At 40.9% G+C, this 25,576-nt stretch overlaps 1 protein-coding gene across 3 annotated transcripts in view; it reads right to left on the minus strand.

Moving 5' to 3' along the window:
* The window catches only part of STARD13 (StAR related lipid transfer domain containing 13), a 334,315-nt gene that overhangs the window by 232,932 nt on the left and 75,807 nt on the right, over positions 1-25,576 (minus strand). For 2 of the 3 annotated variants that reach the window (XM_070409174.1, XM_070409172.1), the window contains exon 1: positions 12,632-12,890. The exons of the other annotated variant lie outside the window; for it this stretch is intronic. In XM_070409174.1, coding sequence (XP_070265275.1) covers positions 12,632-12,800 — 169 coding nt within the window. In that variant the 5' untranslated portion in view covers positions 12,801-12,890. Of the gene's footprint in view, positions 1-12,631; positions 12,891-25,576 lie in introns of those variants that run through there. 3 annotated transcript variants of the gene reach the window in all.

Genomic DNA, 25,576 nt, shown 5'->3' on the forward strand with positions numbered 1-25,576 from the left:
TACACTGTAATAAAGTTGTATGACAGTAGTCTTTATTTTTCAAGTATCTTATTGTGCTATACTCAATTTTTCACTTAAATGAAGCCCTCTTTTTGCATATCTGAATTGCCAGCATCACTACTCTTATATTTTGAGGCCATTATTAAGTAAAATAAAGGTTACTTGAGCACAAGCACTGCATTACTGTGAGACAGTAGATTCAATAACCGAAAAGGCTACTATCTGGCAGGCAGCATGTACAGCGTGGAAATGCTGGATGGTGGTAGGATTCACATTCCCAGAGGGACTGAGTAGAATCACGCAAGATTTAATCATGCTACTCAGAACAGTATGCAATTTAAAATTTACAACTTGTTTAATTCTGGAATTTTCCATTTAATACTTTCAGATCATGGTTGACTGCAGTTAACTGAAATCACAGAAAGTGAAACAACAGATAAGAGGTACTACTGTACCTTGAAGGCCATATGTACATGGATGCTTGTTTAATATATATATATATGTGTATATATATATATATATATATATATATTATAATATATAATATATAATATATAATTATATATATATATATTTTTTTTTCTTATACTGAGCATTAGAGGCCTGGTGCACAAAATACGTACACAGGGGGTGGGGAGCCTTAAGCCCTGCCTGCACCCTCTCCAATCTGGGACCCCTGCAGGATCGGGCCTAAACCGGCAGTTGGACATCCCTCTCGCAATGTGGGACCGCTGGCTCCTAACCACTCACCTGCCTGCCGGCCTGATCCCCCTAACTGCTCTCCCCTGCTGGCCTGATCTCCCTAACTGCTCTCCTCTCCTGACCTGATCACTCCTAACCACCTCTACCTCGGCCCCGCCACTATGGCTTTGTCCCAAAGGTCGTCCGGAAGATGCCCGGTCTAATTAGCATATTACCCTTTTATTAGTATAGATATAGTATGTGCAATGCACTATGCTCTGCATTTAATTATATTCTCTCATTTAATCCTTGCAATAACTTTGAGATGGTGGCTATTATTAGCTCCATTTGCCTATGGGGAGCTGAAGCTTAGAAATGTTAAGTAACTTGGCCAAGGTCATTCTGCTAGGAAGATATAGAGCTAGAGTTCAAATTCAAGCTGCTTGACTCTGAAGGCTTCCAATTTTCCAAATTATAGGTATAAAAAGTTTGGAGTTTGGGTTGAATGCATAGTGTTCCTGGAACATTCTTGACCTCATGAAGCTATTTGTAACAGAAAGTATTTCTTGGAATTTAATCAACATATTTTAGTTATTTACCCCTAAGAACATGGGTTTCAACATCCTGTCAACGGAATAACTCTTGGAAGAATGTTATAGAAGTCAAGAAACAAATTCCCATCTATTTAGGCCTATGTTATCATTCATGAGCTGTTCAAGCAATCCCAATGGATTGGCCACCCTTGGACACTGATAATGCATAAAAACTCAAATGTGGAATTACATCACACTCAGTGTTGGGACCAACAACAGATGATAAACTCAGTCACTGAAATTATTTTCCAGTCTTCTTCAAGATAGCTTGCAAGACTGAGTTCCCTTCTTTCTTGCCAAGTATTTTCCCCTCTTGCTTCTAGAAAGTAGGTAATAAAAATATCTAAACAGTTTTATCTGCCTTAAACCTTCCTCCTAAAAGCATAGCAAGTCAAACAAAATACCAGTGATGAGGGTAAGGGGTGCAGTTAGATGACCCTTCTATCCAAAGAGATCAATGTAGAAGTGAAGGTGCTTTGATTACTAAGAACTTGTTATACATATCACATGGTTTTACATAGGCCCAAACCACTGTAACAGTTGGAAATGTATTTCATTCTCTATTTTGAGAAATGCATTTAGTGAGAAACGTTGTATCCTTCAAAGTATCTGGAGGGATTTAAATTTCTTTATTAAGAACTCTAGTCTTATTGGGATGGTGGGATGGTTGGAATACCAGTATCACTGGATCTCTCTCTCTCTCTCACCTTCTTTCTTTTTTGTTAATCCTCATCTGAGGATATTTTCGCATTGATTTTTAGACAGTGGAAGGGAGATGGAAAGACACAAACAGAGCAACATGGATGTGAGACAGACACATCAATTGGTTGCCTTCACACATGCCCTGACCAGCACCTGGATAGAGCCTGCAACCAAGGTACCTGCCCTTGACCGGAATGGAATCTGTGACTCTTCAGTCCAGAGACCAATGCTCTATCCACTGGGCCAAATCGGCAAGGACTCTTGTTTCTTATTGTAATGTTAAGTATTATAAATAATTTGGGGTTAGAAAACATTCAGAGGAAAATACAAGTTTATGAATATCATACTTTTTTCCCCATATGTCACTTGGTGATTACAAATCATCCATATGTATGATTTTCAAAATCAACCAGGAAGAGTAGAGTTGTAATACAGAAAGACAATGCCTTCTTCAGCTCAAAATGCTAACATGTAAATTACTTTGTGAATGTTAAATTCTTTTACAATTTCCACTCTCTCTCCTCTACATTGTTTCATCCTTGTGTTGTATCAGTGTTAGAGGCAAGGAATGCAAATCATTGGTATTTTAGCCAACTGTGCTCCTGTCAGACCTTTCAAATGGTCAGGAATCCCATGCCTTCTGAGGAAAACCATTTGGCAGTCTAGTCAGACATTTGATTTATTTATATTGATTTCCTTTTTCTAACAGCATTACCATGTTCTGTAATTTAAGTCATTTTCTAACCACTCCATTTAAATTCCTTTAGATCCCAAGTTTCCAATGAGGGAGGAAAGAGAGAGAGAGAGAGAGAGAGAGAGAGAGAGAGAAAGAGGAAACTCATTTCTTTTCAAACAACAGTGTATAAATGTCCAGGGTATCAGTGTCTCTGTCCTGCCCTAGACTACACCATTCCATGTGACTGCCATCGTCCTGTGTGACTTTACACCATGAACATTTGCACTAGACAGGTGGCTAATTTTTCATGCATTCTGTGATAGCTTTTTTATATTTTGTGGATTTTTCTCAAAAAGCATCATCATAAAATATAAATGTGAATGTATTCTCCTTGACAGCAGGAGGAAAAATACCTAACATTGTATTTGCAGTATTCCTGGAAAACTTGGTAAGTTGCTTATACAACTGAACAAAACAAATTTTACTAATTAAAATAACTATTACCTATCAGTTCACTTTAATCTTTCATACTGAGAGAAAGTTTATGTACCAAGAATATGTTTGAACCATGAAGTCAAAAATTGACTCTGAGCCACCCACAGATGCCTGAGCTTCAGGGAGTACATATCCCACATCACCTCAATTTGAGATACCTGAAGACTTTCCTGTTCCTTTCCTTGTGGGGCAGTCTCTCCACTTCCCAGCAGTATTGAACTATCCTGAATTAGCTTTAGAACTCACCTAGGACTTCAGCTTTATCATAGGTTATGCATATCTAAAGCTAAAAAGCAATAATTTATTTCTTCAAGCCAGCAGGTCCTCACTTGTAGAGTTATTTGAAGACGGGTTGTATTCTTGTTTATAATTATTAACTCTGTCCTTACACCTAGTCTTTCAGTTTTTTGCCTGGCAAATGTGCAGCAACCACCTAATCAGGTTAGAATCTTATTTAGGTTGTTAATTTGCATAAAAAAATATGTTCATCCTGCCTCTACCATTTGATTTTTTAAAGTATTTGGAGTGGAAGCCACTGAATACTTGCAACGTTACTCTCAAAATACCTCAAACTACCTACTTCCCAATCCATACAAGAAAAATGTTCAGAATACAAGAATAAACCACAGGCTCTGCACTTTGCTAAATCAGCCTTTTAAAAATGTGTTCCTCAGGGAACATTGGTCTTACAAGATGTCACTTCTGGTATCCAGTGAATAAATGGTTTCATGATGAAATATACCAGTTGAAACAATCTGCAAGATTTCTCTGAGCCTTTCACCACTGTGAATTTGCAAGAAGCAGAAGAGGTGCAGCATTTCCCAAATTATTTAACTACAAAACATTTTCCTCCTGAATGCCTAACAGGACTCGTGTTCTTTGAAGAAGACCTAAGAAAACTGTCTCTGGATAGTCTCTATGTTATTTCTAGATTGAGCCAGAGAATTAGAGAGAATTAAATACTGAATATTTTTGTGTTGATCCACCCACCCCTTTCCCAAATATTTTCACTGAGTTATAACTTGTTGTTCTGCCTCCACTTCCACCGCAGCAGGATGCTACCAAAGACTTGCTGTTGAATTCACTATAGGAATGGTTAAGAGCACCATCCACTATGGGTAGTCCCTTTACAAGATTAGCATGAAAAATTGTTCTCCTATATGAAGTTTTTTGGAAGAAAATTCTCCCAAAAATAAAGTCCCAGGAAAGGTTGTGTTGTTATGTTTTGACCTTATGGACTTGGCAACTCTTCCCCTGATTATACTTTCCTTTTAGCTTAGATTAGGGAAGTTCAAGCTAAATTTGCAGACCACTTTTAATAATTATTCAGGACTTTATGTTTTATACATTTACTAGAGGCCCGATGCACAAAAATTTGTGCACTCGGGGGGGAAAGGGGGCGTCCCTCAGCCCGGCCTGTGCCCTCTCACAGTCTGGGACCCCTCAGGAGATAACGACCTGCTGGCTTAGGCCTGCTCCCGGGTGGCAGAGGGCAGGCCCAATCCCTAGGTGCAGCCCCTGGTCAGGCTCAGAGCAGGGCCGATTGGGGAGTTGGGGCGCCGCCCCCTGTCATGCACAGAGCAGGGTGGATCGGGAGGTTGTGATGCCACCCTCAGTCATGCTCAGGGTAGGGCCGATTGGGGGGTTGGGGCACCGCCCCCTGTCACTCACAGAGCAGGGCCCATCAGGGGGGTTGGGGCTCAGTACCCTGTCATGCACAGAGCAGGGCCAATCAGGGGGTTGGAGAGCTCCCTCCTGTCACTCACAGAGTAGGGCCGATAGGGGAGTTAGGGCACCGCCCCCTGTCACACACACAGCAGAGCGAATCAGGGGGTTGGGGCGCCGCCACTGTCACACTCAGGGCAGGGCCAATGGGGAGGTTATGGCTCTACCCTGTCACACACAGAGCAGGGCCTGTGGGGGGGGGAGGTTGGGGCGCCACCCTCTATCACCCACAGAGCAGGGCCGATCAGGGGGTTGGGGCGCTGCCACTCTCACACTCAGGGCAGGGCCGATGGGGAGTTTATGGCTCTACCCTGTCACACACAGAGCAGGGCCTGTGGGGGGGGGGGGAGGTTGGGGCGCCGCACCCTGTCACACACAGAGCTGCAGGGCGATCAGGGGGTTGGGGCGCTGCCCCCTTTCACGCTGATCCAGTGCCAGGAGGCCTCGCGGCTCTGCTGATCCCGGTGCTGGGAGGCATATTACCCTTTTACTATATAGGATAGAGGCCTGGGGGCTGGCTGGTTTGCTCTGAAGGGTGTCCTGGATTAGGGTGGGGATCCCCACTGGGGTGCCTGGCCAGTCTGGGTGAGGAGCTGAGGGCTGCTTTCAGGCTAGCAATTGACTGAAGCTCCCAACCGCTCCTTGTTTTCTTTTCTTTTTTTTTTTATTCTGGGCCGGCTTTAGCTCTGGCTCTAGCTCTGAGGCTTCCGCTGCTATAATTGAAACAATGTATAACTCTAGCTCTGAGATCCCAGCTGGCTGAAAGCTGGTTCCTGGGGTTTTGTTTATCTTCTATGTTTGCAACATAGTTTCTTAGAATTGTAGCTCAGAGGCGGGCAAGTCAGGCGGGGCAAGTTGCAGTCTGCAGTCACTGGAGCAAGCAAGCCTCATGTTCTCTTCCAGCTGCCTGGCTGCCGGCTGCCATCTTGGCTGACAGTTAATTTGCATAAGGATATGCTGATTAGCCAATGGGAAGGGTAGCGGTCGTACGCCAATTACCATGTTTCTCTTTTATTAGTGTAGATGTAATACTAGAAGCCCAGTGCACCAAATTTCATGCACTGGGGGGTGGTCCCTCAGCCTGGCCTGCGCCCTCTCGCAGTCCAGGACCCCCTCACTGCTTACCGTCCGCCTGCTCACTGATCCTTACCACTCAGCTTGCTGCTCCTTAGTGCTGCCACGGAGGTGGGAGAGGCTCCTGCCACCACTGCTGCACTCACCAGCTGTGAGCCCAGCTTCTGACTGAGTGGCGCTCCTCCTGTGTGAGTGCACTGACCACCAGGGGGCAACTCCTGCATTGAGCGTCTGCTCCCTGATGGTCAGTGCACATCATAGTGCCCGGTCGTTCTGGTAGTTCCACCGTAATGGTCATTAAGGCTTTTATTATATAGACTAGAGGCCCGGTGCACAAAATTCATGCACTTGGGGGGGGGGGGGTGTCCCTCAGCCCAGCCTGCACCCTCTCCAATCTGGGATCCCTCTCACAACCTGGTACTGCTGGATCCCAACAGCTCGTCTGCCTGCCGGCCTAATCACCTCTAACCACTCTCCTGCCGGCCTAATCACCCCTAACCACTCTCCTGCCAGCCTGATTGACGTCTAACTGCTCCCCTGCTGGCCTGATTGCCCCCAACTGCCCTCCCCTGAAGGCCCGGTCACTCCTAACTGCCCCCTCCATCTATCTTTCTGCCAGCATAATAACCCCCCAGTTCTGAAAATAGTGGGGTAACAGCCTGGTCACCCCCTATTACCCTCCCCTGCAGGCCTGGTCCCCCCCACTGCCCTCCCCTACAGGCCTGGTTGCCTCCAACTGCCCTCCCCTGCAGGCCTGGTCCCCCCCAACTGCCCTCCCCTGCCAGCCTGGTCGCCCCTAACTGCCCTCCCCTAGTGGCCTGGTTGCACCTAACTGCCCTCCCCTGCAGGCCCAGTCGCCCCTAACTGCCCTCCCGTGCAGGCCAGGTTGCCCCCAACTGCCCTCCCCTGCTGGCCTGATCACCCCCAACTGCCCTACCCTGCTGGCCCGGTCACCCCCAACTGCCCTCCCCTGCTGGCCTTGTCACCCCCAACTGCCCTCCCCTGCCAGCCTGGTCGCCCCTAACTGCTCTCCCCTGTTGGCCTGATTGCCCACAACTGCCCTCCCCTGCTGGCCATCTTGTGGCCACATGAGGGTGGCCATCTTGTGTGAGGGTATGACAGTCAATTTGCATATTACCTGTTTATTATATAGGATAGCTTTCTAGTTTTATCTTATTAATTAACCTACATTTTTCTTTTCATCAGATTTACCTTTTAAAACTGAATTATAGATATAGATATATAGATGATATAGATATAGATATAGATATAGATATAGATAGAGATAGAGATAGAGATAGAGATATATAGATATATAGATGTAGATATTAATAGATATTCTTCTCAAATCCTTTAGGTAATGAGGTAGAATGTAAATTAATATATAATGTCTTTACTCACAACAAAATCATATTCAGTTGCCCCTAAAGAGACAGAAAATGATTTTTACATGAGCTTTATTTCATTCAAATATCTGGTATGCAATTCATAGTTAGGTTTTCCTATCTTCTTCTTGTACCTTCATCCCTAGTCTCACACCACGTTCTCATCTGTTCATCTTTTATATAAGAGGTTTACCAAAACCCATCGTCATTTTCTTTCTTTCTAAATTTGTTTTGGTCATCAATTGTTATTGTTCAGACCAGTCATGTTTCTTTTTTTTTTTTTTTACTCACTTGTGCATTAAAATTAGCCCATAATTATATTGCTAAGGAAATGAGGAAACTTTATGAGAGTTTACCAGTGCTCACAATTTACTAAGGATTAAAACTCTGACTATAAGAGGGGAAATAAGATTTAAGAAAAAAAAAATGAATCTCTGTTCACTTAAACCAACGTTCCAATATCCAAATTTGGCAATTGCCTGCATCTGGGATGTGTATTTATAAAATCAGAACTAATAAAAGCAGTGATGAGCAGCTATGGAAGTCATAATTTGGTTCAAGTAAATCTCTCAATTTTTGTATGTGTATGAGCATATTGCTCTTTGCTAATTCCCTTTTAGTACTTATTTCTTGACTGCTCACATTTTTACCATGTGATAATTTTAAAATGTTCTCCAACGTTTTTAACTTAGTTCACTTAATAGATTTTTCTGTAATGTTGGTTAAACAGTATCCCTTATGTACAGCCCTTCAGTCACAGCACTGAACAGAGAGAGGCTCTGATTCACGAAATGTGAATTTCTGACTGTTGCTGCTTTTTTTTTTAAAGAATTTGAGCAACACATGACAAATGCTTTCTCACCCTGTTTTCTGTATTCCATCTATCTTTCTGCCAGCATAATAACCCGCCAGTTCTGAAAATAGTGGGGTAACAATGTACTAAAGAGAAAGATAAATTCCAAATAATTGTTTAATTTCAGCCGACAATACACAGGAATTAACAATAATACCATCACTTAGGTTGAGTAAATTCCCAAAATGCCATTTGACTTGATGGAGTAATGAGAGGATGCATCACTAATGCCCACTTCCATTCTTGGGAACATCAAAATGGCAGTTTATTCTACTCTAGTTAAGTTCAACTCAGGGGCTATCTCTAAAAGTAGTCTCAGATAAAAAGTCCATGAAAATGCAAGTCTAACTTTCACTAATTCTTTTAGTAGTGAAATTTTCTACATTCTGAATTTATATTTAAAAATAGGGTGTGTTTTTTGTGTGTGTGTGTGAGAATGGGGATGAGCATACATGGACAATCTCTGGTCCCGACAGTCCTCGCGATAAGCCAGGCATCACAATAACTCTATTTTACAGTCCTGGACTCCAGAGAAGCAAACGTTTCTACAAGTTTCTTTATAATTATAAGATATACTGACATCTAAGTACTCCACAAGACTGGATAGCCTAACTTTCCTATTAAATTGATAATGAGAGCATTAAACAGATATCAAAAATGTTCAGGTAGATATTAAATGACATAATTAACAAAACATAAATAAGGGTTGCTTTTCTCTTAAAGTCATACCTAAATTTTAGTTATTAAAATTGGGTATTAGCTATTACAGAATCCTAGGATTTGAGAGATGACTTCACACTTATTTAATCTAAACTTTCTATTTCATAGAAGAAGGAAAGAAAGCCTAGAGAAGTTGTGACCTGCCCCAGATCACACAATTAAATAGTGGCACAGATAGAACTAAAACTTGATTTTCACTTTACCATTTCCTTGACAGGTTAGAAAAATTATAAACCATAGATTTATTCCCCATTACAAAACTGCTCTTATTTCCTTTTCAGCTTCTATTACTTTAGGTTGAAATTTCCCTGCTTTACACACACTTGTTCAAGGAGTTACTGACTCACCTACAGAGGACTTGAGAACCAGAATAAACTTGAGCAATCATAATCCAACCATTTCATTTTCTCATCAAGAAACAAAGGCCCAGTGAAGTTCTGAAACTTGCCACAGTAAAAGAATGAGGGAGTGTCTCAATAGAGCCTGCATCCCTGTCTCCTTTCTTTCTGCTTCAGCAGACTTTACTGCAATCTGGTTCATGTCATGCTGTTTTATGCATTTAAATTATTTTAAAAGTTTAGTAGCATGATACATTCTTTCACAAAGCAAGCAATCACATTTAAATATCTGCTTAGATATGGATATATTAAATAGCATGTGGATGTGTCTAACAAATAAATCATAGCCATCAATGACATAAGTAAGACCCCTATTCTGGCCTAAAATGGTCTTCCTCCACCTCCTCAGTGTCCTCCCTCTAGTTCATTCCCAAATGCCTGTCAGTGAGGGAAATACGGACCATTATTATACCCATTCTCTCTCCCTACAACAATTTCCCCATTGATTCAACAGGATTGTGGGGTAAGGCTTATTGGCAGTATGACTTATGATAAACTTTTACTCTGCAAACAACACTCTATTTTAAACATTTCTATTTTTTTCTAACTGGACATAAAACTGTAGATCTAAAAAGAAGGCTAGAAAAGTTATGCCTATAGATTTTGGAGCATACCCTAAAGTGAGCAAGTTTAGATTCATCCTGTGTTTGGGCAACTAATTCTGATCCTATGCATCATCAAAGATTCCTTTATTTCTCCTCCTTGTTTTTCCTTCCTATGAGTGTATCTGCTGTTGAATCATGTCCATGCCATTCAATGATTATCTCACTGTACTGAGGTCAGTGGGGAGCAATTTACTCTTGTTTGCATTGTTCCCAACAGCCATGAAAGATCATAAGTAACAATGCCCCAAATTATATTCATATAATGCTAAATCTTCCTTGAAAAATCTATAGCAGAGTAATGCAAACTATTTTTACTGATGTGGCTGTCATTTCAATATGTGAAATACACACAAAAACAAAGACCAATGTCATTAATTTAATATGTGCTTGATAAGCTTTAATTTAATGATTATAGGTCATTAGTAAAATAACTTGGCATCACACCCTTCTGGGTACTAACAGTTTAAGGAAAGTAAAACACATAGCATGAGTTTTAAAACCACTAGAGAAGTAAAACCTGAATGGAAATTTCATAGTGAGTGACCAAGTCAGATTCTATAATAGTACAGATAACTGAAATGTTTTGGGGATATTATATAATCTAAAAAATCAACCATAGGTTCAATACTTTAACACTCACTATAAAAACTAAAAAACAGTGTGGTGTATTATAGAACATGGGCTCTAAAGGTATAGTCAAATATCAGCTCTTACTATGTAACCTCAGAGAAATTACTTGAATTCTATATGACTGTTTTCTCACCTTTAAAATGGGTAAAAATAGTACTTATCTACAAGGACTTTTGAATTTAAAATAAATTGAAATATACTGAAAGCTCTCAGAGCAATGCGCAATATATTATACATGCTTAATCAACATTTTCTATTATTACTGTAAACCAGTCTACTAATACAGTTAACCCAATAAAATTACGTTGCTTCTGCTTTCTCTATGTCTTCCCATACCACTGTATGATATTAACAAATAATCAGATCCTAATCATTGGACTACTGGAATTCTTTTATGCTTTCCTATTATCTTAATTCTCATTTTTAATTTGTAGGCATTCATTGGCTTCAAAGATTCCATTGCCCGATATAAAAAGGTGAGAATGCTCAAGTTTTTTAATTTGAAAAAAAAAATGAAAATGAAACATATACTCATAGTACAGTTTCAGTGATCATGCATATGTTCATAACTTTAAGTCCTCAATGAAAAAATAATCTTCATTCCAAAAAGAACATAAATAATTTTTAGTGAAATTAATTATTGTAAACACATTTAAAGAGATTTTCAAAACAATTTCAAAGTATTTCTATGCAATGTTTCTGACATAATACACTTTATATGCATGCTGAGGAATATTCACAGAACATAGATTATAAATCATTATCAAACATTCACCAAATCCCTATGTCCCTAATGATGATGGCATCTGGTAAAACATCATTGTCAGAAATCTCTAAAACAAAAATGGTTTTTATTCTAAGCCTAAAGTATTTTTAAATCAAGCCACAGGGAAATAATTACTTTTGTTTCTATTCAATCAAGACCTGCACACAAAGTTTATGGAATGACATAATATCCTTCCTGAAATCAGATCGGTATGTAGGACCAGTATCCTTCACACATAACCAGTTCCTGAGCCTTTACAAACAAATCCTAATTTCCAAGGAAACAATCTCATCAAATGCTGCTCACTAGAATTCATATTGTTCCTTTTGGAAACAGAACAATAAGATTTTCACGATTACAAACCCCAACTTCCCATTTAAAACTCAATATACTCTTAAACTATTTTAAGTGGAATTTGTTTGTACAATGGCTCTAGAAAATAATTTGTTTCTTTTATTTATTTATGTTTTTAGAAGAGGGAGGTGGTCATAAATTTCATAAACTTACTGGGTAAGTGTGCACCAGTTAGGGACTTCCTAGGAATGTTCATCTGTCTTGTTTCTACAGACCTATCCTAAGATTAGGAGAATATTTTAAACTATTTTTGGAGAATGATGAGTTTTAGTGATGCCCAGGCTGTTGATTCCCCACCCCCAATGCCCCCCCCACCCTCCCTCCCGAATAAAAAGGAACATCCAGCAGCATGTAATCAATACAGGAAGCTGGGGCTTCTGTGCACAGGTCACAAGACTTGTTTTGAGATTAGAGGACACATTTATCCTTTACCAGCAAAAAACAATATCAACAAATCAGTGGCAACTACTGACACAAACATACAAAGAGGCAGAAATGTGAACCTTACTGTCAGTCTCATGCCCTTAAGACTGGAATTCTAACTTCCCCTGCCACTAAGGGTGTTCTTAAGAACCTGTGCAGGGTGGAAGTGAGTAACCCCTTGCCCTACTGATTAAATAAACAAGTATCCAAGTTTCAAATGTGACAGAGTGTGAGGAACCTGCAGAAAAGCTCCTAAAATGCACACTGAGTAAGCCTGTCTCATTTACTCTGTAAACACATATAAGTTTTGGAATTTTATGATTCACTGTCCTACCGTGAAGTTTTTTGTGCACTTACGTTATGTGGCAGCTAAGTGCTGTCACTGTTTGCTTAAAACTGCAGCCTAAAGTTATTTCTAAAAGTTACGTGCAACGTGGCATAGAAATCCACATACTGTAAAGTGAAAACAATAATTTACAAAACTGAGTTAGCATGAAATTGAGCCAACAGAAATCAGAATTAGCAACAGCCTTCCACTACCGGCAACTCACCTTGTTGAATTTTAGTCACTAGCTGATGGCGCGCTAGAATCCGGCTCATCCTGTAAGGAGAGCGTCTTGTAGTCTGATCAAATCGCAAGTACATCTCCTGGCCCTCAGATGTCATGGAATTTAGATAGTAGCAGCCTGAAGCTGGGGTCCTGGGTCCCTGACCGAACATCTCGGCAGATTTTCTTTTGCCACCTCAGTCTACCCTGGCTGTTTGCGTCCGTCTCCAGCCTCAAAGAGCAAGGCACCAAGCCCAGCAGAGCTCCACAGACCAAGCGATATTTAAAAAGAAAAAGGAGTGCCAGAAGCCGCAACTCAGAATTCCAACCCCCTGGCCTTCACGTGACCACGGGGAGCCAATCAAAGGAAGAAAGGAGCAGGAGCACTTCCACAGTCAAGTCAGCCCCTAGCCGGGAGAGCTGGGCCCGCCCGCAGCTTCTATCCCCAGCGCTGGCTGAAAGCAGTTGCGAGTATTTGCCTTGCCTCAGTGCTGACTAGGCGCCACGAAGCAGCACTCGCTAAAAGGGTTAAAAGAAAAAGAGAAAGGGAAGAGAAATGGCGGTAGGAGAAAAATAACCCCCAGGCGTAGGAAATCTTTTAGGCTGTTAAAGCTAGAGAAAGCACATTCTTTTCTCCCAGATAGCTGCAGCTAGGTAAAAGATGGGTGTGATAAACACCCTAAATGAAAAACTACTTTGAATAAACATACGCTGCTGAGTATAAATTACCACGCTTCATTAAAAGAAATGAAGCTCTTCCAGTGAAATTGAACCTCAAGTGCTCGAACAAGGGAGTAAATACACTAAACTTCTGACCCTCTGCAATGGGACTCTGAGAGCTCTTACAGATAAGACTGGGATAGGCAATGGGCATAAGCATATCTGTTAAATATCTGTTCTTTAATTTTCCTACTTCCTCAATTTTTAATCACCAAGAAGAATAATTTTTATGAAGTACCTATTACATTTAGGACACTGCTAAGAATCATTGTAAAGATGCAGGCTCATGCCAAGGTACTGTCTGTGGCCAAGCTGCTCAGATACAATAGAAAAGTTATGCAAAAGCTTGCAACATAAGCTTTATGTGAAAGGGTGCCTAAAAAAAACACACAAACGCAATGTTAGGGGAATAATATTATTTTTGACTGGGGTGATGATAGCAGACCACACAGAGGAAGAGACATTTGGGTGGACTTTAAAAAATGGTGGGATTCTGACAGGTAAAGGCTGGGGAGGGCTTTGCAGGAGGGTCTCTGCCCACATGTGGGAGACCAGGAATCAGAGTTTGTGTTTAAGGAAAGTGCAAGTGACTTAATTTGGCCACAAGTGAGGATTCATATGGAAGTAGTTAGAATTCCCCCCCTCCAATTTTTCCTATTTTATATTGTGTGATGTGAACAGAAAAAAAAGTCCATAGAAAATATGTTATTTAATGCTGAGCCTGAGGCTGAATGAATAAAGTTCTTTGAAAAAGAAGCATATGGCCAAGTGGTTCTTACATTTGGCTAACTCAAACTGAAACATAACCTGGTCTGAGATTTATAGTCCTAATAATGAAAAACTCTCCATAAACAGCTTAACGGGACTTAAATCAGGCCCTCAATTCTTATTACTGTGGTTCTCTTAAGGTTGTCAGCCCTAACATCTTTCCCTGAGGGAATTTTTGCTGGCCCAATTCTGAGAAGCAGCCTGTCTTTGGTAACTATCCCACTGGGTAAATGGACAGATTAATGCTCTAAGGTCTACAATAAAACATACTCCCTCTTAAGGCAATTGTGAGCCTCTTTAAGTAATTATGCAAGAGTAGTAGGCAAGTTTAAGTCTTCAAGTCAGCATCATTGTAGAAAAAGAAAAGAAGATCTCACTGGATCCTGTTGTTCCCTTTCCATTCTTATTTAGGATTTGATCTGAATCTCTCTGTTCCAGGGCATCCTCTTAGACAGGAATCTAAGAACTAGCGACTCCGGTATGCCAGAAGAATGGCATTAATGGTAGACATATTTAGCACTACACTGGAATATTAAATGCCTGTAAGGTCTATTTGTCAAGCTCAGATCCAGCACTGCTTGCTATCTGATCAAGATGCTGTCAGCCACTTTGTCTACGTGCTTTTGCTTTGATAGTCCAACACTGGGGACTTCCCTGCCATAAACCATGTATTCAAGCCAGACACCTGGCAGTAATTATTTGTTCATTGGGAGAGAATGGAAGAAAAATAGAGAGAGAAAGAAAAGCAGAATATGGAACTTGGGAACTTTGGCTATGTTCTGGGAAGGAAAAGGCAGGAAGTAAGGTATAGTTGTTTCATAGTTGTCACTGACACAAAGAAAAACTGGCTATTCCCAATGCCACCCTTGTAGTTCATTATTGACTTGGTTGCATTTTTAAAATACTTGAAATTATTCTTCCTAAGAAGCACTGCAGTGTATAATTTTTTAAAAAATTCACAATGCTTACTTTTTGCATAATAATGAATACATGAACACATTAAAGTCCTGAGGTGTTTTGTTCTAGAAACTTCAAGATCATTAATATGTATTTTTTATATATGTAAACACATCTAATAACATGAAACATAGTATTTCATAGGCAACTGGCAATGAAGAACAAGCATTGACCATAAATTTTTTAAAAAGGAATTTTTTACTCCCTAATTAAATGACAATTTAGAATGAAGCCTAGTTTTTTCTAAAAATCAGTCTCAGTTTAAACAGGAGGATCCATGCAGGATTATGTATCAACATCTCTATCTTCCCCAGGGCATGTACAAGTTTAATTTTATGGTTCAAGTAGTATCTATAAGTCCATGCAACTGCTCACCATGTTTTTGTTATTTTGCATGATCAAAATACCATAGTAGCAGATGAAGTAACATTATTTTCTCATTAGCAATACATTTTTATGGAAGCTGAATCCTCTTAATGACTTTTTTTTTTTCAGCATTTGGTCCCAGTAATAGAATTACCACTGGGTAGACAGTTTTGTTATGATTGCTCTAAATGTAAGCAAACTGCTGATAAGCTACCCTGGGCTGATAATGCCCTCCTTGCGTCTCATTGAGAGAACTCTTCCTCTTCAGTGGTGAGGGAGTGAGGTCCAAAGAAATCAGAGAGGGAGGGAGTGCTGAAGTCCCAAGTGTACCTTCCAAGACTGAAGCCGATTTCTTCCTTTCCAATTCCTTCAAACAAGAGGAACATGGATGGCACTAGTGGTTAATTTTTATTTACTTTTCCTCTTTCCTAATTTGTTCATCAAGAGCAAACTTCACTCAGTCGATTTCAGGGGTGGGATGAACAGATGAATATTGGGAACTAAAAAGAGTAATAAAGAAAAGATGGAGGAAGGAGGAGGCTAACAGTGTTAAATAGCTACTGTGTACCAGACCTTATGCTATTTACATTTCATGTCTTTAATTAATGTCCATAGCCATCCTCTGTAGTGTCTTATTTTATGGAAAAGGAAATTAAGACTCCCAGAGGTGAAGCCCTGGTGAAGTCATTGTTTACCTCTAAGCCAATGATATGTTAACTTTCCATTATCATACATGATGGACAGAAAAGAGGAAACTATGGCACAGAAAGGGTGCTGGGGAAATTAGATAGGGGAGAATATTTTGTAAGAATATACTGAAAATCATTTTAAGTTTATCTAATTGTATGTGATACTGGAATGTCTATATAGAAATATAGTTATGAGATGGCTAAAATTCTGTGATGGTTGAGATCTGGGTGTTTAGACGTAAAGAGACGCAAAGCCAAAAGCCTTTAATTAACCAGGGAGAACTATGGTCCTTCTTAGACCCTAGTCTGAGACCCTAGTCTATGGCTGAGAACTGAACCCACCCCCACCCCCAATCCTACAGTGAGGAAGCAGCTTGGCTGCTTCTTAGTTTAAGGAGTTCTCTTTGCAGCATAGGCTGTGTCTTCTGCTTTCTGCATATCCTCAAGGCTAACTCTGCATATTGTCTGTCCTTTTCCATGGCATTTCTTCTCCATGTAAACACACCAAATACAGTAAAAACTCTGAAATTTGATCTCTAAAAAAAACATTTGGTATTTAAAAATTTCAAATCTTTTGATAGATGATCCTAGATTAGCACTCAATGGAATTTTGTGTACATATGGCAGAGTGCTAAGAGTGCTTTTACAGAAGCCAGGAGTGGCTCACTGTGCTCTCATCTGTCTGCTTCTCCTTCTACTGCTTCACATATATACCAGCCGCCTTGTCAGCCTGTTCAAAGGAAGCCAAGATAGTTCTGCCAAGTAGGAAAATGTTTGAGATACAAGTGGTAGGCGGAAAAAAGCAGAACTGATTTGAAAGACTGCTTTTGAAATTACTTGAATGAAAAGGTTGTGGGTTAATGTCATAGCCTTCCTGTGGGCTCTAAGCTCATTTTGAGGATTTCCACCAATTGATTGTGATGTATGTGCCCAACTCTGTGCCAATAAACCTTTCCAATATGCATGCACCACATGCCCAATGACCAATACAGTCAAGTTAGTGATGCTAGCATTAGCAGCCATGACTAGGACCCTATGTGAAAGGTTTCAGAGTGGATTCTTGACTGATTCAGCTTCCGTAGCCATAGACCATGTCTCCCTTTTGGAGTCCTATCATGGCTGCAAAGACTTCTGAGTGGTGATAGATTTTCTTTATTTTGTCTCTCAGTCTTCACTACTGTCCTTGGTTAATTTCACTTTTATAGGCTGCTGAGAGTGTGGCTGTTCCCTCATGCCATGCCCCACCGACCCAACTGTCAGTTCCAGTTCTCATGGCCAGTGATCTGGTCTGGCTTGTCCTGGGCTCATTGCCTATACTCCCCCATTCCAGCCAATCAAAATTTGTTCACTTTTCTAAGTTGTCTCAAAGATCTGTGACTGTGTGATTTCCTAATCTTCCACCCTGTCAAACATATTGCCTTCAGAAATATTTTAATGACTAATATAAAACCCATTAGAATTAACAGTCATATTAATACCTGTAAATAGTTGTTATATGGCAAATTAATCAGATTAGTTTGTTACATGCTAATATGGAATCCATTTATTGCAAGTACAACGGGAATAACGTTTTTATATCTTGGATTTGGAAAAGACATTGAACATCTTCTAATCCAGAGATTCATCTGATAAACAAATTGTTTTCAAGCCAATTAATTAGTATGCTACCCACATACATGAAGTGTATTATTTTACTGAAGACCACAAATAGTTTGAGAAAGATTTTCCTCATAATTTCCACTCACTGACTCTAATTCTGCCAGTTGGAGTTAGACAGGACAAATCTATTTCTTCTTCCATATTCTTTTCCTTTAAACATCTGTAGAAAGCCCTTATAAGAATCTTTTGCAGGCTAAACATCCCTTTTCATCAAATTTCATAATTAACTATTCAGCAAGCTAACTGCTGTTTCTTAGATCTGCTCTAATATGTCAGGCTCCAATATGTCACTATCTCTTTTAAATATGACTCCTATCCTAATCTTAGAGCTGTAGATATGGCAAGCACAGTAGTGTATGGTACAATGTGTGCATCCCACCGGCATCCAGAGCACTGCACTTTTGCTGATCCAATCTGAGATTAAGGGATGTTTAGTTTTAAAATCTATACTTACTCAATCATTAATTCAATATTGACTGAATGCCTATGCATCATTGCAATAAGTATGAAATATACAAAGGAATTGATGTGCCTACCCCCAAGGGCAGGGAAAAGGGCCAAGGAACTCACCATTACACCAATATTAAGTGTTGTGAGGGAAGCTATCTCTATTGCCTCACACTGTTTTACAGTCAATTGCAGAGCTTAATCCATGTGGTGTTTATGTATCTTCATATAGTCTACTGTTAAATGAGTGCCCTCTATCATGTACTTAACAAATGACTTTGCAAACTTAAAAACAGGTCTTTCAACTTAGTGGAATTATTGAGATACTTTAAATTCCTGATTTTCTCCTCCAATTATTTAATTCTGCCTTGATCTATGATGTAGCTAAAAAATAAATAAATAAATATATTATCTATCTATATATATATATATATATATATATATATATATATATATATATAAAAGCATAATATGCAAATTGACTGGATGGCGGAATGACCAGTCACTATGAAATACACTGACCATCAAGGGGCAGACGTCCAACGCAGGAGCTGATCCAAGCCCACCGGCCCTGATCGCCTGAGCCTGCTGGCCAACCTCTCAGTCCCTCCCCTAGCCAGCAGGCTCCAATCACCGATAGGGAATGGAGAACTGGGAGTGGGTGGCAGTGGATGCAGGTGGTGCCAGGCCAAGGCGGGTGTGAGCGAGTGGGGCCCCAATCACCCTGCTGGTTGCCCCACACACAAAGGGTGACCACCATTGGTAGCAGAGAGATGGGGCCAGCTGCCAGCAGATAGGGAAAATCAGCCCTGATAACAGGACAGGCCTAGGGATCCTACCTGTGAACAAATTTTGTGTGCCAGGCCTCTAGTAAGAATATAAAATAAATAGTTAAGTGAGTTTGGAAAAAGTTAAAGTAAAGTAAGAAAATAATAAACCCTCAGCTGAAATTAGTTCACATAAATACAAAGACAAGCCACACAAACAATAATGTACATCTGTGGGAGGTGGCTGAAAATATGGCTTTGGATTCCTTTGTGACAAAGCAAAAGGGAAATAAAATTGGTGACACAATTCAACATCTCCATAAGATAAAAACAAAATGGTAATTCAAGATAAACACAGAGCACCCAGTATTGAGATGCCCAGGGAAAAATTTCCTGAGTTCTTACAAAGAATCAGCATCCTAAATGATATTGGATATGGTAACAAACCTCAGTTTTTTAACTGTACCCTTCACTGACAATAGTATGATTAAAAAGCACTGTTTGGGAAAAGTAATTTCTATGAGGGCCCCCCAAAACAAATGGTGAATATGCTATTTAAACTATATATTGAACCATATCACTTCTCCAGTTAAGGTATTTCAAAAGTTTTCTATTGTACCTAGAACAAAATCCAAACTCCTTATTTGGTGCATGAGGCCCTGCATGATCTATTCCTGCTTATTACTCCCATGTCATCAGCTTCCTCCACTTGGCTACCTCAGATCTTCTTTATACACTAGAGGCCCGGTGCACGAAATTTGTGCACAGGAAGGGGGGTCCCCTCAGCCCAGCCTGCACCCTCTCCAATCCGGGACCCCTTGGTGATGTCCAACGGTCCAATCCCAGGGATGGGGCCTACATTGCCAGTCGGACATCCCTCTCACAATCCTGGACTTCTGGTTCCTAATCGCTCACCTGCCTGCCTGTCTCATCGCCCCTAACTGCACCCCCCCCTCCCCTGTGCCAGCCTGATTGTCCCTCACTGCCTCGGCGTGCCTGCCTGATTGCCCCCAACTGCCCCCCTGCCAGCCTGGTCACCCCAAATGCACCCCCCATGGGCCTGGTCACCCCCAACAGCACCCCCGCTGGCCTGGTTGCCCCTGACTGCACTCCCTTGCTGACCTGGTTGTCCCCAACTTCTCCCCCTGCCAGCCTGGTTGCCCCTCACAGCCCCCCTGCTGGCCTGGTCGCCCCACACAGCCTGCTTGTTCAGTCCTTTGGTCATCCCTCACTAACCCCCCTGCCGGCCTGGTCGTAGGCAGCCATATTGTGAGGGTTTGAGGGTTAATTTGCATATTATCTCTTTATTATATAGGATGTGCTACTCCTTAGCCAAGATGCTCTGCATGGGGCTCTTCCCATCACAGGCTCCTTCTCAGCTTTCTACTATCTGCTAGACCTGTGGTCGGCAAACCGCGGCTCGCAAGCCACATGCGGCTCTTTGGCCCCTTGAGTATGGCTCTTCCACAAAATACCACATGCGGGCGTGCACGTACAGTGCAATTGAAACTTTGTGGCCCATGCACAGAAGTCGGTATTTTGTGGAAGAACTGGTATTTTGTGGAAGAGCCACACTCAAGGGGCCAAAGAGCCGCATGTGCCTTGCGAGCCGCAGTTTGCCAAGCCGCAGTTTGCCAACCACTGTGCTAGACTAATATGTCCTCAGGCAGGCCATCCCTGTTCACTTTACTTAAGTGAAGCAACAATGCATCTGTTGTCTCTAGAGCACCTTTCTAAATGTGTAATTACACATTTATTTTCTCATTGATCTATGTGTTGCTTTTTTTCCCCAGTCGACTGCCATGTCTAGACCATATCTATTTCATCCACATTCTATAATCAGTGCCTACACCGAACCTAGCACACAGTACAAAGTCAATAGTGATTGGCTGAATAAATGATTGAGAAAATAATTGAATAAATGATTTTTTTATTCTTTGCCAAGGATAAAGTTGAGAATGTCTAGTGGAATGGATGCACATTTTTTAGGCAATCATCATAAATATTGTAGTTGCTAATATAACAACTTGGATTGGATAAGGATTGAACAACAGGTAAGTCAAGGTTTTTTTTCTCCAGAAAGAGCCTCAAATGCATATATTTCACTCTGTTGGTTAGTAGCAACAATATATACTTTGACTATTAAACAGAGTCAGTTTAAGATCCCTTGAAAAATTAAAGAGCCTGAAGGGATAAATAATACCTGCTCCACAGAGAGAGTCTGAAATGAAGAAGAAGAAGGAGGAGGAGGAAGAAGAGGAGGAGGAGGAGGAGGAGAAGGAAGAGGAGGAGGAGGAGGAGGAGGAGGAGAAGAAGAAGAAGAAGAAGAAGAAGAAGAAGAAGAAGAAGAAGAAGAAGAAGGAGAAGAAAAAGAAGAAAGAAAGAAGAAGAAGAAGAAAGTTAGTTATATTCTGTGGCTATGAATCAGCCACAAATTTTATAAGCACACCTGCTGTGCCTTCAATTAAAAAGTTGTTCTTCGTGTGTGTGTGTGTGTGTGTCTTTTAAAGAGAGAGAGGAAGGGAGAGGGAAAGAGAGATAGAAACATTGATGTGAGAGTGAAACATAGATCAGCTGCCTTCTGCACACCCCCTATCAGGGATCAAGCTGGCAACCTGGGCATGTGCCCTGACCAAGAATTGAACCAGCAACCATTTGGTGCATGGAATAATGCCCAATTAACTGAGCCACACTGGCCAGGGGTCATCATATATATTTTTAAATATTTATTGTTGAAAGTATTACATATGTCTCCTTTTTTCTGCCATTGACCTCTTCTAGCCCGCCCCTGCCCCTCTCCCCAGACTTCATCACCCTATTATCTATGTCCATGGGTTATGCATATATGCATACAAGTTCTTTGGTTAATCTCTTCTCATCTACCTCCGCCTTAACTCTGAGTTTCCAGAGTCTGTTCCATGCTTCTGTGTCTCTGGATCTATTTTGTTCATCAGTTAATTTTGTTCATTAGATTCCACATATAAGTGGGATCATGTGATACTTGTCTTTCTCTGACTGGCTTGTTTCACTTAGCATAATACTTTCCGGGTCCCTCCATGCTGTATCAAAGGGTAAGAATTCTTCTTTCATACAGCTGCATAGTATTCCATGGTGTAAATGTACCACAGCTTTTTTATCCACCCATCTACTGATGGGCACTTGGGCTGTTTCCAGATCTTAGCTATTGTAAATTTCTCTGCTATGAACATAGGGGTGCATACATTCTTTCTGTTTGGTATTTCGGGATTCTTGGAAATAGTCCTAGAAGTGAGATTAGTGGTTCAAATGGCAGTTCCATATTTAATTTTTTGAGGAAACTCCATACTGCTTTCAATAATGGCTGCACCAGTCTGCATTCGCATCAGTAGTATACTAGGGTTCTCTTTTTTCCATATCCTCACCAACACTTGTCATTTGTTAATTTGTTGATAGTAGCCACTCTGTCAGGTATGAGGTGATACTGCATTGTCATTTTAATTCACATCTTTGATAATCAGTGACTTGGAGCACCTTTTCATATGTCTCATACAAAGGATTGTCAGAAAATAATATAAACAACTATATGCCAACAAGCTGGACAATGTAGATGAAATAGGCAAATTCCTAGAAAACTACAAACTTCCAAAACTGAATCAGTAAGAATCAGAAAACCTGAATAGGCCAATAACAACTGATGAAATTAAAGCAGTAATAAAAGAACTCCCAGCAAACAAAAGCCCTGGTCTGGATGGCTTCACAGGGGAGTTCCACCAAACACTCAAAGAAGAACTAACACTTAGCCTCCTCAAACTATTCCAAAAAATCCAAAAGGAAGGTACACTTAAAACCTCTTTTTGTGAGTCCAGCATTGCTCTAATTCAAAATCCAAATAAAGACACTACAAAGAAAGAGAATTACAGGCCAATATCCCTGATGAACATAGATGCTAAAATTCTCAACAAAATATTAGCAAATTTGATCCAGCATGAAAGATCATGCACCATGACCAAGTGGGATTTATTTCAGGGTTCAAGGCTGGTACAATATTTACAAATCAATAAACGTGATCACATAAACAAATTGAAAGACAAAAACCACATGAACATATCAATAGATGCAGAAAAAAACATTTGACAAAATCATATATATTTTTAATAATTATTTTAATAATTTTTATTGTTGATTTTAATTAATTTACTGTCTGGTATTGTCTATAACCTATATATTTTTGCCTTAACTGAAAATAAAGGTAATTGCTTATTTTGGGTGTTTCTTTTCTTAAAGGATGCTTAGATTACTAATATTAGAATGGATTTTTAAGTCTCAAGTGTAATTTGTCTGCACTTAGAGACATATCCTCACTTACATCAGGTTAGAATTATAACCTCCTTCCCCAGATTGAACAACAGTGAATACATTTTCTTAATGTTAACTCAAATTATAATGTGAATATATAAAAAGAAAGCTTGTTAATTAAATAAATCCTATGATGAATCCTTTGGAAAGTCCTTTATTGATTCCCCACATTATCTGTTGTGTAAATGTTTGAGATTGCCCCATGAAAGGCACACCATTATTAAGATTGTAAGCTCTGGTTCCAGTTTCCATTTTTATATACAACTAGAGGCCCGGTGCACAAAAATTTGTGCACTTGGGGAGATCCCTCAGCCTGGCCTGTGTCCTCTTGCAGTCTGGGACCCCTTGGAGGATGTCCACCTGCTGGCTTAGGCTCGCTCCCCGGGGGATCGGGTCTAAGCTGGCAGTCAGACATCCCCCTAGCAGCCCAGGAGCCCTTGGGAGATGTCCACTTGCCAGAGGGGAGCAGACTTAAACTGCAGTCAGACATCCTTAGTGCTGCTGAGGAGGCGGGAGAGGCTCCTGCCACCACCGCTGTGCTGGCAGCCCTCAGCCTGGCTTGTGGCTGGGAAAAGCTCCCCACTGACCACCAGGGGGCAGCTCCTGCATTGAGCGTCTTCCCCCTGGTGGTCAGTGTGTGTCATAGTGACTAGTCATTCCCAGTCGTTTTGCTGTTAGGGTCAATTTGCATATTACCCATTTATTATATAGGATAGAGGCCTGGTGCACTGGTGGGGGCCAGCTGGATTGCCTTGAAGGGTGTCCCGGATCAGGGTGGGGGTCCCTACTGGAGTGCCTGGCCAGCCTGAGTGAGGGGCTGATGGCTGTTTGCAGGCTGGTCAAGCCCCCCAGTGGGGACCCTCACCACATGGGAGTGTGGCCAGCCTGGGTGAGGGGCTGATGGCTGTTTTCAGGCTGGCCACATCCCCTTCAGGGTGGAGAGCCCTACTGGAATGCCTGGACAGCCTGGGTGAGGGGATGAGGGCCATTTTCAGACTGGCCATGGCCGCGTGCTGGAAGCAGGCATCTGGGATTTATTTAACTTCTATAATTGAAACTTTGTAGCCTTGAGTGGAGCTCAGGCCCTGGCCAGGGCAGGCGGGAAGCTTGACTTCCTCCATCGCCAGGGCAACTCAAGCCTCCTGCTCACTCCAGCTCTGTGGCCGCCGCCATCTTTGTGACAGAGTGAGGGAGTGACAGAGTGAGGGAGTGACTGTTAATTTGCATATCACTCTCTTATTAGATAGGATTGCTTCCCATCTGGTATGATGCAGCAGTTGGGCATTGAGTAAATTTTGGAAATAACCATGGCTCTCAAAGTCTGGAGGAATAAGGGTGGGGAGTTAACAATGCAATTTCATTTCTTATATATTAAAACTACGTACACCTTCTTAGATAAATTCAGCTCAGTGCACTAAGAATGTGATGGAATGTTTTCTGTTCTAATTCCTAATGTAAGACCATCAATCTATATTCTAAGAATGTGAAGTGATCCAAGAAGGAGCAATGGCATTAGAACCCATACCATAAAGAGAGAAGAACTTGAAAATAATTTGAGAAGGTAGCAAAATAGCTCTCTAGTCCTTATATATTAGTATCAGTGGAACTTTGAGGTGATTGGGAAGACAAATTTCAGGGCATCAAGGGGAGATTCCTCTTTTGGGCTAGGAGCAATTATTTAACCAAAGGATTCTGATGTGATGAAAATATGATTTTTGCTGGCATCTTGTTGGTCATCTTGTTTGAGACAAAGCCACTAGTTAACTCATGTTACAGTTTCTTTATTTCACCATTTCATAATGAAATATTTCTAGTATATACTTCATGCCAGGCACATGTTAGGCACAGGCATGGTACAAAGATGTCCCTCTTCTTAACAGTATGATTTATAATGGGAAAAGTTGAAGATAGTTATAATCAAAGGACTGCATTACGGATACTACAACAGAGGTGTGTACAGGGTGCCTGTAAGGTAGCAGGACAAGAGTAGACTTATTCTGCATAGCAGAAAACTAATGCTGAGCCTGGAGGGATGCATACCAGGTGAGAAGGAGGGAAGACAATATGTCCATGAAAAAAAAAAGTACATAAATATTTTCCTACGCTATACTACCTTCAGTAACTAATACAAGAGCTTAGTATTTCAAATCACAACATTGTAGAGACCTCTAGGATTTCAAGACTCCACTTGGAAGGACAACTTTTCCCCAGTGTTCCTCTTGAGTCATTCTTTTCTGCACC

This window comes from Myotis yumanensis, unplaced genomic scaffold (genome assembly GCF_028538775.1).
Source record: "Myotis yumanensis isolate MYYU_CA2020_CCGP unplaced genomic scaffold, mMyoYum1.0.hap1 SCAF_3, whole genome shotgun sequence".
Lineage (NCBI taxonomy): Eukaryota > Metazoa > Chordata > Mammalia > Chiroptera > Vespertilionidae > Myotis > Myotis yumanensis.